This window comes from Portunus trituberculatus, chromosome 24 (assembly GCF_017591435.1).
Source record: "Portunus trituberculatus isolate SZX2019 chromosome 24, ASM1759143v1, whole genome shotgun sequence".
In the NCBI taxonomy this organism is placed as follows: Eukaryota; Metazoa; Arthropoda; class Malacostraca; order Decapoda; family Portunidae; genus Portunus; species Portunus trituberculatus.
The window spans coordinates 4,924,644-4,937,813 of record NC_059278.1 but is presented as its reverse complement, the minus strand read 5'-3'; the positions used below and the strand labels follow the sequence as shown (position 1 = coordinate 4,937,813).

Sequence of the window (13,170 nt, the reverse complement as noted above, 5' to 3'; positions counted from 1 at the left end):
CCTGGCAAATAATTTCATTAGGCATTTTGATGAAAAATCAAGAAAATTTTTAGTAGCCTTGAAGGGGTGGAACAATCTCACTATGTTACTTGTATGCCTGATATACCCTACGTTGGCTTAGTCTCCTTCAGTCAATATAGAATCACTACAAGCATTATTGAAAAAGGTTAAAAGACATACTCAAGATCCATTTCCTGTGTCAGATATTGTGAAAAAGGAGAACTCTTTGAAGCTTACAAGTGTATTCTTAAAAAAAATGTAAATTTAAACATAAGTAAATGTTTTTTTTTCTACTGATAAACTAACTCTTAAGAGTAAACTTGGTTGTAAGTGCTTTTCCTCATATCGACCTAATCAATTCCTTTCAAAAGTAATTGGAAGTGTAATTCATGTTCAACTAATGGATTATTCATCTTTTATTCATGTTTTGCCTGACAATCAGTCGGTACATAAGAAATTACATTTAACTGAAATGGAGTTATGCAATGTCACTAATGATCTTTTATGAATGATGGATGAAGGAAAATAAGGTGTTTTAATAATGTCATATTTAAGTGTTGCCTTTGATCTATTGTTAGAAGATCTGCAGACTACTGGAGTTCGAGACTGTGCACTACAGTACCTCAGGAGGTACCTCATCAATAGGAGCTTTTGTGCCCAAGTGGGGAACTCCATTCCTGAGCATTATCAGCTCTATAGAGTTGTTCCCCAGGGAAATGTATTGGGATATCAGATAAATGAAATTGTGAGAATGGCAAAGTATAAACTAAGGAATATTGCCTTTATAAGGAGAAATTTGGATGAATATTCTTTTGAGATTGTGTTCAGAATAACGTAATAACAAAGTTGGACTACTGCAACTCCTTATATTATAACTTGTTAAACTATCAACTAAAACAATTACAACTTATAATGAATTTGTCCGCTAGGATAATAAAACATGTCACCTTGCGACAGAATAACACCTGTTCCTATTGCCCTACACTGGTTGCTGATAAAAGCTGGAATCGTTTATAAAATCTGTGTACTAGCTTACCAAGTCATGACTACTGGAAAGTTTGTTTATCTAAGAAAATTGTTGTATCCGTTTGAGGTTATTACAAGTGTAGCAGTAAGGCATGCAGTAGATGAGTGCAGGCTAAATGTGCCCAGGTGTAACTCAGACATAGGTTTCAGAGTCTTCCAAGTGTGTGCTCCAAGACTGTATCATAGGCTTCCAGTGCAGGTTAAGGCCAGCAACAGTGCTGTAATTTTTAAGAAATGGCTTAAAACATTTCTATTCAGGGATGTCTATAACTGAGTGCTACATTGTGTAACCAATAACTATTATGTGCATTTTATTTTCACGGTTATTTGTACTAGTATATATCTGTACAGTGAGTGTGTGTGTGAAATTAGTTTTGCAATATTTCTATATAGTATGTTCTGCTAAGCATTAGTCCTATTTGTACATTCATATTTATATCCTCAAGTACAGAGGTCCTGTAGAGCAGCATTAATTGGAGGAATAGTCTGAATATTGAGATAAAGAATAAAGAGTAAAGAATAAATAAAGAATAGAGGGCACTGTCCTAATAAAGTGGTCCTCCCATCAGGTGAGTGAAAGAGATGCAAAGAGGGAGCCAGGAAACGAGGAGAGCTGGAGGGATGACTTTATTAGGACAGTGCCAACGAGAATATCCAGTTTCTTACAGTCCTGAAACTTGTTATGGAGTAAGAGATAGTCTTATTACAAAGAACTACTAAAAAAAATGAGGAGTTCAATAAAAAAAAAAAATGTGAAAACCATGCTGAGTGATGCGTAGGTTTCAAGTAATTTGTCCCTGTCCTTTGGCTAATTCTATCCGCTCTGTAAGGAGACTGGTGACTGAGTGGGCCCTTTTTCTTTATATTTTTTTTACCTTGGCCAGTCTTCCTCTTTACATAAAAAAAAAAAAGAATTCTTGCAGTTTCAATCAATACACCACACGTAACTATACACATTCTCACGGTCTAGATCGCACTTCTACGAGCATTTCTAACCACATTTTATCCTATCAGAAAATGGGATTAGGTTAAAACCCCGCTTTTCCAGGAGGTTCCCAAGCTTGTTAGACATATGGAAAAAGAAATATAAGATAAGGTATATTGGTTGAAACTGCAAATTTACCTAAAAAACAATAACAAAAAAAAAAAGTGCAGTGCGGGAACCATGTGTCCAAGCTGGTGGTGTGTGTGTCGGTGCGCGCCGTGTGAAGGAGCCGAACAATGGTGTGGTGGAATCTGTGTGTAGGAAGACAGACACAGAGAAGGAGGAACTGCAATGGAAGGTGGATCTATGAAGCAAATCAAGTCAATATAAGAAGCCGGCAGTCAGTGGGAACAAGACCATCACTGCCCACCTGTCTCACCTGTGCTGCTCACCTGGTGACTCGCTGGCCAACAACGTGCCTTCACCAGGTCACACTCTGGCACTCCGATGGCTTCACACTAGACAGTCAGCAAAATTGGCTTAAAAATAACGCCAGTTCTTAGGACCAGGCCAGCTGTAACCCCACACCTCCGCGTGTCACAGTGCCTGGCTGATGATGACAATGATGGTCTAATGGCTGCCACTGTCAGGATACCACATTTTTACGGCGCTATTTATCTTTTTTACACTTTCAATATCGCGGTTGATAGACGCACAAGGACATATTCGAGTATTCATTATTTTTATAATGTGATTTCTTGCCGCATATGATTAATAGCTCCATCAGTAGTAGAATAATCAAACATTACTTTCGTAATTCCAATCAAAACCTTATATTTACATATTTGAACCCTTTCTTATTCTTAAAACATACATTCGCTTCTGTTCTTTTAACAATCCTCGTAATATGCTGCACGAGAAAGTGATCCCCTATTTGCAGGAATTATTTGAAAATTGGAGACTTAGAGGAAAAACATTGTTATCAAGATCTGCGAGACATTAGTAAGTGTATACGTGGGATTACATTGATACCGACCCATTAGCCAGTAAGTTTACACGTGGCATTGCATTGATACCTACTGATGTCCACGTGTCATAGCGAACACCCACCAGTCTGCCGACTCAGGTCCCTGGGAGCACCGGCAGATGAGCTGAGGGGAGTGTACCTCACCTTTATACTCCCTAAGCTCATGTACGCCGCCCCAGCGTGGTCCTCCTCCCTGATCCTCACACAACGACAACAGCTGGAGAGGGTTCAGAGGAGGGCGTTCAGGGTCATCCTTGGGCCTGCCTACAGTTCCTACGAGGACGCCCTGACCTGCCTGAGTCTGCCGAGGCTGGCCACAAGACACCAGGAAGCCTTGGAAAAATTTTGGGAGGACTGCTGCGTCATCCACGTCTCCGCCACCTGCTACCCGAAGACGTGCCTCCCCCTGCTCGCGCCACCCGACACCAGAATCGCGTGGCGCCCTTAAGAGCACCGCGCACTGATCGGTACCGACTTAGCGCGGTGCCCACTATTGTGCGAGCCTTAAATAAATAAGTGAATTCTAGGTTAAGTTAGATCCATAGTTAGGTTAAGCATTTCAGTTCATTGTTTTAATGTCCCTCCCCCCTGTACATTTTCAGTGTAATTTTTTTTTTTTTACACTGCCAAATTAATAAACCGTATATTATTATTATTATTATTATTATTATTAACATTGTCTTTAAGCTCCATGTTTTTGCATGAAGAGTACTTATTTTAGTCCTGCAAAATTTTATTTAAGATTTATTCTTCCATATCTCCTTTTTAGAGCAATTATGGATGACAAGCATTGAATGATGGTAATCCTGTTATAACAAGCAATGAGGTCACGTTGGTAACGAAGTGCATGCCGTCAAGAGGACTTGAACACTACAGTAGAATAAAAAGAATATATATGATAAGCAAAACAGAAAACCTCAAGACTAATAAAGTTCCTTAAAAATGGCCATTTTCCATACTAGGAAAATTTTTACTGTCACTCTTCTTTTGATCTTACGACGCCTAACTTTTCCAAACATGCATTCAATGTCTCTGTTATCCTCCAGTCGGGTTCTGGAATTCCACCTACCTCTTTTGATAATGCCTAGATAGCAAGTCTGTACCGAGAGGCGAAACTTGTCTGGCATTTGTGTGTCTTGTCTCGATTACTGTTAAAAGGGTCTAATCCGTGAGAGTCGTTAACTCTTCAGGGTGGTTTCGGGATTGTATTGATAGTTCAACTTTTGCATATTCAATATGGTATAGTATTCGACAGACTAACTAACAGCTTTTCTTGTACTTTGAAACGAGTTCTAATGCAAGTTCAATGTTTCGCAATAAGGATAAAAGGTAATGGTACCACAGGGTATAATGTGTTGAAGGTGGATTGTCACATCGATATACCTAATAAGCTTAAAAACAAAGTAAACCTTGTCTGTAATGATCATAAAAGCTTAACTACGAGTATTTGTTGATGGAAAATTTCTTCTTTTGGTATTGTTTATTTTTAGTACAAACATACTTAATTGATTATGTTCATGTATAAAAATATAAAAAGAAATGCACGTCTCATAAGGTGGAACTTACATACTAACAACAAATCTATATAAAAATATACTCAGCAATAATTTGTGTCAAAGATTAAAACTTGATGCAGTACCACACCAACCAGAGTGTGCAGTATACTGTATACGTATGAAGCTTATCATTACTAAACATAGAAAGGAAGAAAGATCACATACACAGTTTCGTCAAAGGAATTAAAAGTAAATCTACAAACTAATCATGGAAATTTGAACAATCTGTATTTGTAATTTTCTCATACAATGTCTGTTTGCTATCTCTTATAGCGTGACAGATGACTTTTAATCTTTAGCAACACTCCCACCCAACCACACCCACATCTTCCGCCCACCCAGTGCCCCTTTACACACAGTGGTAACTTTTTTGTTCCTGGGAAATTAAAAAATCACAGCTCCTCGACTTAGATGGCGGTCCTCTTGTTTCACGATAAGCAGTAGGGGCTGGCGTATAAGAGGCGAAGATTCCATTGTGATAAAGTAACAATGAGATGGTAGAAGGAAGTAAAATCGCAGTAATATTAGAAGTCCATCTCTTCTTGACACTACATGGTGAACGAGTAATGGTCCACCTGATGCTCGTATCGTACTGAGGCACCAGCATGAAGAGTCACTACTTTCACGACTCGTTCTTCTCTAGAGGTCGTCAGGTACTGGTTAGCGAGAGGGTCCCATGGTCCTCATTTGCCTGGCTGCAACACTCACGTGCTAAAAGTAAACAATGATCATGAGACAGTCTTAGTATTTACGTATATGCATTTCTTTGATTCTCTACTAAGTTTTTTTTTTTCCATCATGGTGTCAATGTTAGGCATGGTGAAAGTACTGATGATGAAATAAAGTATTAATGTATTGTTATTTTCTCCACATAATAATAATAATAATAATAATAATAATAATAATAATAACAATAACAACAACAACAACAACAACAATAGCAACAATAATATCACAGGCTGAGTTTTCCCCTATTCCTACTGTTATCTGCTTACATTTCCATGGATGACGGACCACGAGGCACAGCAATTACCTGCAGCCAGCACCCCGGGGAGAAAGCGGAGGCTGAAGCACACCTGCAGCACCTCCATCATGCCCAGCCGTGGCTCTGCACCTTCCCCTCACACACATGCTGCACCAACACAAAGGTATGTAATGCATGCACTCCACTGGCTCGTGATTCTTGAAAATAGTAGAATAGTTTAAATGACCTATTCATAAAGGTTATTCTATTTATACAGCACAAGCATACTCAGCTGCACACACACACACACACACACACACACACACACACACACACACACACACACAGAGAGAGAGAGAGAGAGAGAGAGAGAGAGAGAGAGAGAGAGAGAGAGAGAGAGAGAGAGAGAGAGAGAGAGAGAGAGAGAGAGAGAGAGAGAGAGAGTATAGGATTACCATGAAATCTCACGAAATTAGTTTCTTTATAAAAAAAGAAGATCAGTATCAGACAGTGAAGGAGATAGATAGTTACAGACACTCTTGTTATGAAAGCAATGAACTTGTCTCCTTGAAATGAACGCGGCAGACAAGACAAGATGCTGCATACAAACATCATTCAAGAGACTCATTAAGAATTAACGTACTATTGGGAGAACTCAAATCTGGTATATAAGAAGTGCATGACAAAGAAAAGAACAGGAAACTGGTGAACTGTTTGGTAACACAGAAAAGTGCAAATTTTCATGTAAGAAAGGAAAAGAAAAGAAAAAGACGTATTCAGTTTTGTGTTTTCATTACTTAGGGTTATATCAGGCTAGAGTTTTCTTAATAGCATGTAATGTGTGCATACGTACCTGCGCATTTCATCCCGTACCTGGCAGGGGCCACGTGGAGCCTTGGGTCCTCGTCCTCACACCTTGGGCCGGTGGTGGCTACTGGGCGACGCGGGGTGCTGACGGCAGGAAAGAAGTCCGTGTGAATGATTTGTGCTCATGGGGAGGATAAATATCTGTATACTGAATGGACGTTGTGGCCAATAAACAACAATTTTTATATCTATCTCAGAGATGATGAAAAGATTATATAGCTAAATGTGCATTTCTCGCCTCCTCATCTTACTTGTCATTTGTATGTACGTATACATGTATGTTAAATGCTACAGTCAATAAACATCTAGCTATACCTACCTACCTACTTGTCTATGTATCTACTTATCTATATGTAAGTGATCACGTAAACATGTGTAAACTTCTATGCAAATACCACAAAATGTAGTTTGGCTCACAATGCTGTATGTAATAAGTAGCACTGACCGAGACGTGAAGACTTGACGGGAGGAGATCCCTAGGGGAGAGGGACGCTGGCTGACCTGACGTACTGCTTCTTGGTGCCCCACTGAAGATGCCGGGAAGCGCATCGTATTGGTAGCGTTCAGGAGGCAGGAGGGTGGCTGCCAGGCCTGCTTCCTTTCTGCCGTCACTGAAAGAACCCTGCCGCACCGCAACTAGGTCGGGGTTCGTCTCTCCCTCTGATGGCGCCTGACACCGGGAAGAAATAGAGTAGTTCTGAGCACGAGTTGACTGATACACTACCTAGTTTGTAATAATGCCAAGGTGTGTCTGAGCGTCGCTGATACGAAGAGAAAACCTTCCTCATGCTCAACATAATGGAGGACACACACAGAACTACTCTAGTTTTACTCTGGGAGATAAAACTATATGTATTTTCTGGTTCGTAACACTTAGTTGTTTTATACGTCATTATCGTTGCAAATATTATTATAATTCTTTCCATTGAAAATGAAAGGTTACGTTATGTTAAGCATAGGAGATAAACCTGTGGTCATGAAATAACATATACCAATAAAATATGATTCCACTAACGTCAGGGTAAATGTTTTCTTCTCCAAGAGAGAAACGGAAGCAATCATGTAAATTTGCCAACAGGAGTCTCTGAGTTACCTGCAAATCCTCCTCCAGACACGTGCTGATCCTCTGCGGCGAGTGCATGGCGGGGGTTTGGCCAGACTCTTTGCTGGCAGAGGACTGGGGGCGCGAGGCCTCCGTCAAGGGAACCAGCTGAGGCATCCTGCGGCGGCGAAGAGTGACCATCAGCACCAGAAGGATCAGCAGGAGCATCACAGCCGAGGCGAGGCCCAGCAATCCCAGCAGGACGGGCGGCAGCGTGAGGGAATCAAAGAACGTGAGGCTGTCCCTGCCGTTCTCAGCCTCGCCTCCTGGAGTGTTCCCCGCGTCACGCACCTCCGCCTCGAAGGGACCGTCTGGGAGAGAAGATTTTAAGCTTTTTCTCCACAATTGTAGCATTTCATTCAAGTATTCTCCGGGTAAACCCAGGGCCACCAAGAACACTCCATACAAGGATACTGCTGGCGTGGCGAGAAAATTTAATGCCACAGACAGTGCGCGATCTTCTAATTTGATTCCAATATATATTCCTTAATCAGAGAATGTAAATGATTAAAAATGATTAAAATATATCTCAGTCCTAACAGCCGAATGTAGTGATGAGCTGAACTGACGTCCCTCACCGAAATTAACTGAGATCACGCCACGCCACTCATGAGACGCTGGCGGTGGCTGCGGCAGTCCACGTCCCGAAGTAAATCTGAACACATACCCTGAACGATACACACCAAAGCCAAACACTGACTGACGAACATACCAGTAAACCTACCTCTCTTCCTCAGAGCCTCTTCACGAACACACTCCACGAAGACACAAGAAACTTTTAGCAACATAAAAGAAAGGAAAACAATCCATATAGGCTACAGTGGAATACACAACACACAGTATAATCATTACTGCACCAAAACAGGTAAACACGGCGGACAAACCTGAGGTTACAAAGCAAACATACCCCACACGTGCGTGCTGCGGCGTGTCATTAGTGCCGATAAACAGCTTACTGAGCTATCTGTATTTGAGAGGGAGCTACGAACCGTGCAGGTGATATAATGAGGCATTAGACCCGCTGGCGAGCGTGAGGCGAGTAGCGGCACTCAGACCCTTATTGTTAGCAGCTCTGATCGCCAGCTGGTAAGTTCCCCCAGGCCAAAGTCCCGTTATCTGGAAAAAAAAGAGAAAAGAAAGATTGATATTACTACCTTCAAGAGAGAGAGAGAGAGAGAGAGAGAGAGAGAGAGAGAGAGAGAGAGAGAGAGAGAGAGAGAGAGAGAGAGAGAGAGAGAGAGAGAGAGAGAGAGAGAGAGAGAGAGAGAGAGAGAGAGAGAGAGAGAGAGAGAGAGAGAGAGAGAGAGAGAGAGAGAGAGAGAGAGAGAGAGAGAGAGAGAGAGAGAGAGTATAGGTTTCATCCTCCCATTTTGGCTCCGATAGGTGGGACAAAGCGAGAATAAATTGATTTGCAGTAGGAAGGCTTTCGTTGGGGAAGGTGTGTCTCGGGGGACAGGACAGGGCAGGGGCAGGGCAGGTGGGGTGGAGGCTGTTGTTGAGGAGCTTGTGACCGAACAGGAAACCGATAATGAGGTGCGGGTGGAGTAATCAAAGAAAAAATGGACGTGTTTTCTCTCTCTCTCTCTCTCTCTCTCACACACAAACAGTAGAGAGAGAGAGAGAGAGAGAGAGAGAGAGAGAGAGAGAGAGAGAGAGAGAGAGAGAGAGAGAGAGAGAGAGAGAGAGAGAGAGAGAGAGAGAAACATTACGTGAAGGATAATAATGAGGCAATTATCGATAAGACATTTCTCCCTTTTCCTTCCTCCTCCTCCTTTCTCCTCCTCTCCTCTCTCTCTCTCTCTCTCTCTCTCTCTCTCTCTCTCTCTCTCTCTCTCTAGTCAATTTAAGAGAAAAGAGAACAGAAAATGAGGAACACCTGACATTCTAAGCAAACCCTGTACTCACTCTTCTTTTCCTCCCTTTCTCTCCCCTTCCTTCCTTCCCCCACAACACTGTTACGTAAACAACCCAGACCCCACTCCCTGATCCCCCAACCTTCCTCTCTCTAGCACCCCACTCCTTCATCTCCCCCACCTCCCTCTCTTTAGCTAAGTGACTGAAGACTATCATTACTACTTACCCAATTCTCCCAAACAACTCCCCAGCACCTCTTTCTTGTTCCTCTCCAACTACCAAATGCAGCAATCATTCATTTCTTCCCCTCATAAACAACAGTAGCCGCAAATTACACCCTTCTCTCCTTCTGCTGTTAGCTTTCCCTCGAGATGTAGTGAGCTAGTATAGTGAAGTTAATTAATCTAGGCTTCCCTTCATATTGGTATCTATTCTGTTCCCGTAATACGCAGTTCTCTTTCATAACCGTATATTTGGAGACACGACCTTCATTAGGACAACTCAGGTTTTTTTTTATGTTAGAGCCTATAGCGCCTGTAGGTCTGTTTGAAGAGTATGGGAAGCACTGTCCAGCTTCCATCCACTAGCGGCGCAGGCAATTCTACTTACTTAAGGCCCATATCACCACCCAAGCGCATCTTTGGTGCAAGGCAATTACACCTTCACCTAGAACTTGGGTATCATGGTGACATGTAGTGTACTTTAAACCACTCGACAAATAACAAAGTGTCAAGACGGCGCGTGGTGGGATTCGATCCTATGAATGGACGTCTGCCCGATCCCAAGCTCACCAACTTATCCACTACTGACATTTCAGAAGGTTCCTTAAATCATCTATACGATCAATAAAATACCCCTGAAAACAAGTAAGAAAGAGAAAACACTAATAACTTCCAGCATTAGGAGCTCATGAGAGTAGTCGAGGTCAGGGTGCTAAAAGTTTGAGAATGAGGATGTTAGAGTTACGAGAATGTGTACTCACGTGGAATTCCGGTGTGTCCTGAGCGGTGAGGTTGAGTGAGTGGCTGCGACCCTGGCGAGAAGCGTCCAGGAGGAACCATTGGGAGAGCCCGCCGCTGCCACCGGCCACACACCGCACCCTCGCTGAAGTGGGTGTCCCTCTATCCACTGTGCAGTTTCCTGGCCGCTCCGGTTTCCCTGTTCGATGGATTTAACCAATTCAGTACCATGACGCGTTTCCATATTCATTCTGGTTACTATTTGGTGATTTTATACAGCTTCAGAAACTTAAGTGGGAATTAAAATAGTGAAGACTGTGGCCATTAATCTTCTGACCTCCATAGATCTTTCCTAATGTAAATAAAATCGTCAAATCATACGCTAAACTCAAAGTAAAAACGCCCCCCCGTACTGAAAGAGTTAAACGCAATTTATATTTTTCCCACCACTACCAACCAATATACTCTACTGTGTTCTGCGATTTCTCCGTCACCATCATCACCATTACGGCACTACTTTCACTTTCATTGTCACCAGTTACTACATATTAGAAGGCATAGAGTTTGTTTCCACTGATCAGAGAGAGAGAGAGAGAGAGAGAGAGAGAGAGAGAGAGAGAGAGAGAGAGAGAGAGAGAGAGAGAGAGAGAGAGAGAGAGATTGTACATTTCACATCCTATCAGAGATGAATAAAGAGAAAAAGTAAATATAAACACCATGAATAAAGAATAATATGAAGAATTAAAGCTGGACGAAGGTTAATAGCAAATAAATGGGAAGAGAGTACGACGATGAACAAAGCTAAAAATAAACCTGCATGGAAAACAAACTGCCTTGAACAAAATGTGCCTGAAAGAAAACGAATGAGGGGAGTCAACAAATGCAGCTTCAAAGAGAAAACGGGAAAACACAGCTATAACTAACCCATAACTGCAATACAATGTCTGCCTTACCGTAACGTAGTGTATTGTTTTGCTGCTCTTGCCCGAGACGGTGTGTAGCTCATGCAAATATTGGAGGAGGAGGAGGAGGAGGAGGAGGAGGAGGAAGAGGAGGAGGAGGAAGAGGAAAACAAGAACAGGCAGTTTCACTAGAAACTTTCAAGAAAAAAAGTGGAAAAATATAAGTATAGAAGGAAAAATAATGAAATAATTGATAAAAAAATAATGTAAGACCATAAGTAACATTACATATATAAAACATGCACAACTGATACTGAAAAAATACATTAAAGAAATAACTAAACAAAATCTGGTATTTAATTTTTAGTGTGGCTATGTACGATGCTGGTGTGTGTGTGTGTGTGTGTGTGTGTGTGTGTGTGTGTGTGTGTGTGTGTGTGTGTGTGTGTGTGTGTGTGTGTGTGTGTGTGTGTGTGGTGGAGGAGACAGGAAAGTGACTGGAAAGGATGGTTGGCAAGCAAGGCAGGTGATTGAAAGAGTATCGGGCTGCGACGAAGAAGTGTTATGTCCTGGAAGGCACGGTGACCGGTAGGGGAAGGTTCTAGATGGGGAAGATTGTAGTCTGCAGAGAAAAGGTGACTGGAAAGTAACTGACGCCTGGAAATGTTGAAGACTGGAGCATGTTCTTACAAAAAAGAAAAACAAGAAAAAAAAAAGAAAAAAGTTGAGGACGAAAGTTTGATTTTGAAGATGGAAGATGATGCTCCGTCAGTCGCCATGGCTGGAAGACGAGGTAACTGGAAAGCGTCGTGTTCTGAAGGAAAGATACGTTTTTGAAGAGGTTTGCATACTGGAAGAAAAGATAACTAGAATGAAGTGTTCTTGAGGGCGTTCTGAAGGTGATGCATGCCCTGGAATGGAATGTTGGTGGAGAAGTTTGTGGCTTGGAAACAGAAATGACTGGAAGGAAGTTGTGAGTCGAAAAGGAAGTGACTGGAAAGAAGCATGTTTTAGCGGGAAGTTGAATTCTGGAAATAGTGTGTTTAGTGGAAGGTAATGTTCCCGGAAGCGATTGTGGCTGGAAGAAAGTGACTGGAAAGGAGCTGCGGTGTGGAGGGAAAAAAAGACGATTGGAAAAGAGTTGTAGCCTGGAAAAGGTGACTGGAAATGGGGGTGTTCTGGAAGAAAGTTAAGTTCTGGAAGTGATTGTGTCCTGGAAGGGGTTGTTTCCTGGAAGGGGGTAATGTTCTGGGCCCGCCAAGGGAGCCAATGAGCTGTGAAATGGACTGCAGTGATACAAAGAGGGAACGGAACCAGGGAGGCACAGAGGCGAATGGCAAATACAAGAACCTTCCCCCCACCTCTCTCTCTCTCTCTCTCTCTCTCTCTCTCTCTCTCTCTCGAGGAGTACATGGAGGAATTTAGGCTGGAAAGAGAAAAAGGGGAAGGAATTTGCTTGCAAGAGGAAAATTTTTAGTTTGAAAGAATGAAACGAGAGAAAATTTTAACCCGAGGAAAGAATGAGGATAATTTTGCTAAAGGGAAGAAAAGAAGATTGTAAGGAAAAAAAGAAATAAACAAACAAATAAAACACATATACATAAACACACACACACACACACACACACACACACACACACACACACACGTAATAAGTGAAAAAAAAATGGAGAAAAGAAACAGACGGTAATCTTTTTTAGAAAAAAAGAAAGAAGAATATTTCTAACAAGTAACAAGTAGAGAGAGAGAGAGAGAGAGAGAGAGAGAGAGAGAGAGAGAGAGAGAGAGAGAGAGAGAGAGAGAGAGAGAGAGAGAGAGAGAGAGAGAGAGAGAGAGAGAGAGAGAGAGAGAGAGAGAGAGAGAGAGAGAGAGAGAGAGAGAGAGAGAGAGAGAGAGAGAGAGAGAGAGAGAGAGAGAGAGAGAGAGAGAGAGAGAGAGAGAGAGAGAGAGAGAGAGAGAGAGAACACCAAAAGTGAGGTAAAACTTAG

At 42.0% G+C, this 13,170-nt stretch overlaps 2 protein-coding genes across 6 annotated transcripts in view; both read right to left on the bottom strand.

The window, feature by feature from the left end:
* The window catches only part of LOC123508026 (tryptophan--tRNA ligase, cytoplasmic-like), a 33,207-nt gene extending 30,631 nt beyond the window's left edge, over positions 1-2,576 (bottom strand). The window contains exon 1 of one of the 2 annotated variants that reach the window (XM_045261386.1): positions 2,391-2,576. The gene's annotated coding sequence lies outside the window, so the exon portion shown is untranslated. The remainder of the gene's footprint in view (positions 1-2,390) is intronic. The other variant, XM_045261387.1, reaches the window with a different exon arrangement.
* Positions 2,577-4,446: 1,870 nt separating this feature from the next.
* The window catches only part of LOC123508254 (hemicentin-2-like), an 84,141-nt gene continuing 75,417 nt past the window's right edge, over positions 4,447-13,170 (bottom strand). For 2 of the 4 annotated variants that reach the window (XM_045261825.1, XM_045261827.1), the window contains exons 11-17: positions 10,304-10,479; positions 8,457-8,583; positions 7,459-7,778; positions 6,811-7,035; positions 6,352-6,449; positions 5,530-5,666; positions 4,447-5,245 (exon numbers count right to left, since the gene is read on the bottom strand). In XM_045261825.1, the coding sequence (XP_045117760.1) occupies positions 6,408-6,449; positions 6,811-7,035; positions 7,459-7,778; positions 8,457-8,583; positions 10,304-10,479 (890 nt within the window). In that variant the 3' untranslated portion in view covers positions 4,447-5,245; positions 5,530-5,666; positions 6,352-6,407. The remainder of the gene's footprint in view (positions 5,246-5,529; positions 5,667-6,351; positions 6,450-6,810; positions 7,036-7,458; positions 7,779-8,456; positions 8,584-10,303; positions 10,480-13,170) is intronic. The other 2 variants (XM_045261828.1, XM_045261826.1) reach the window with 2 other exon arrangements.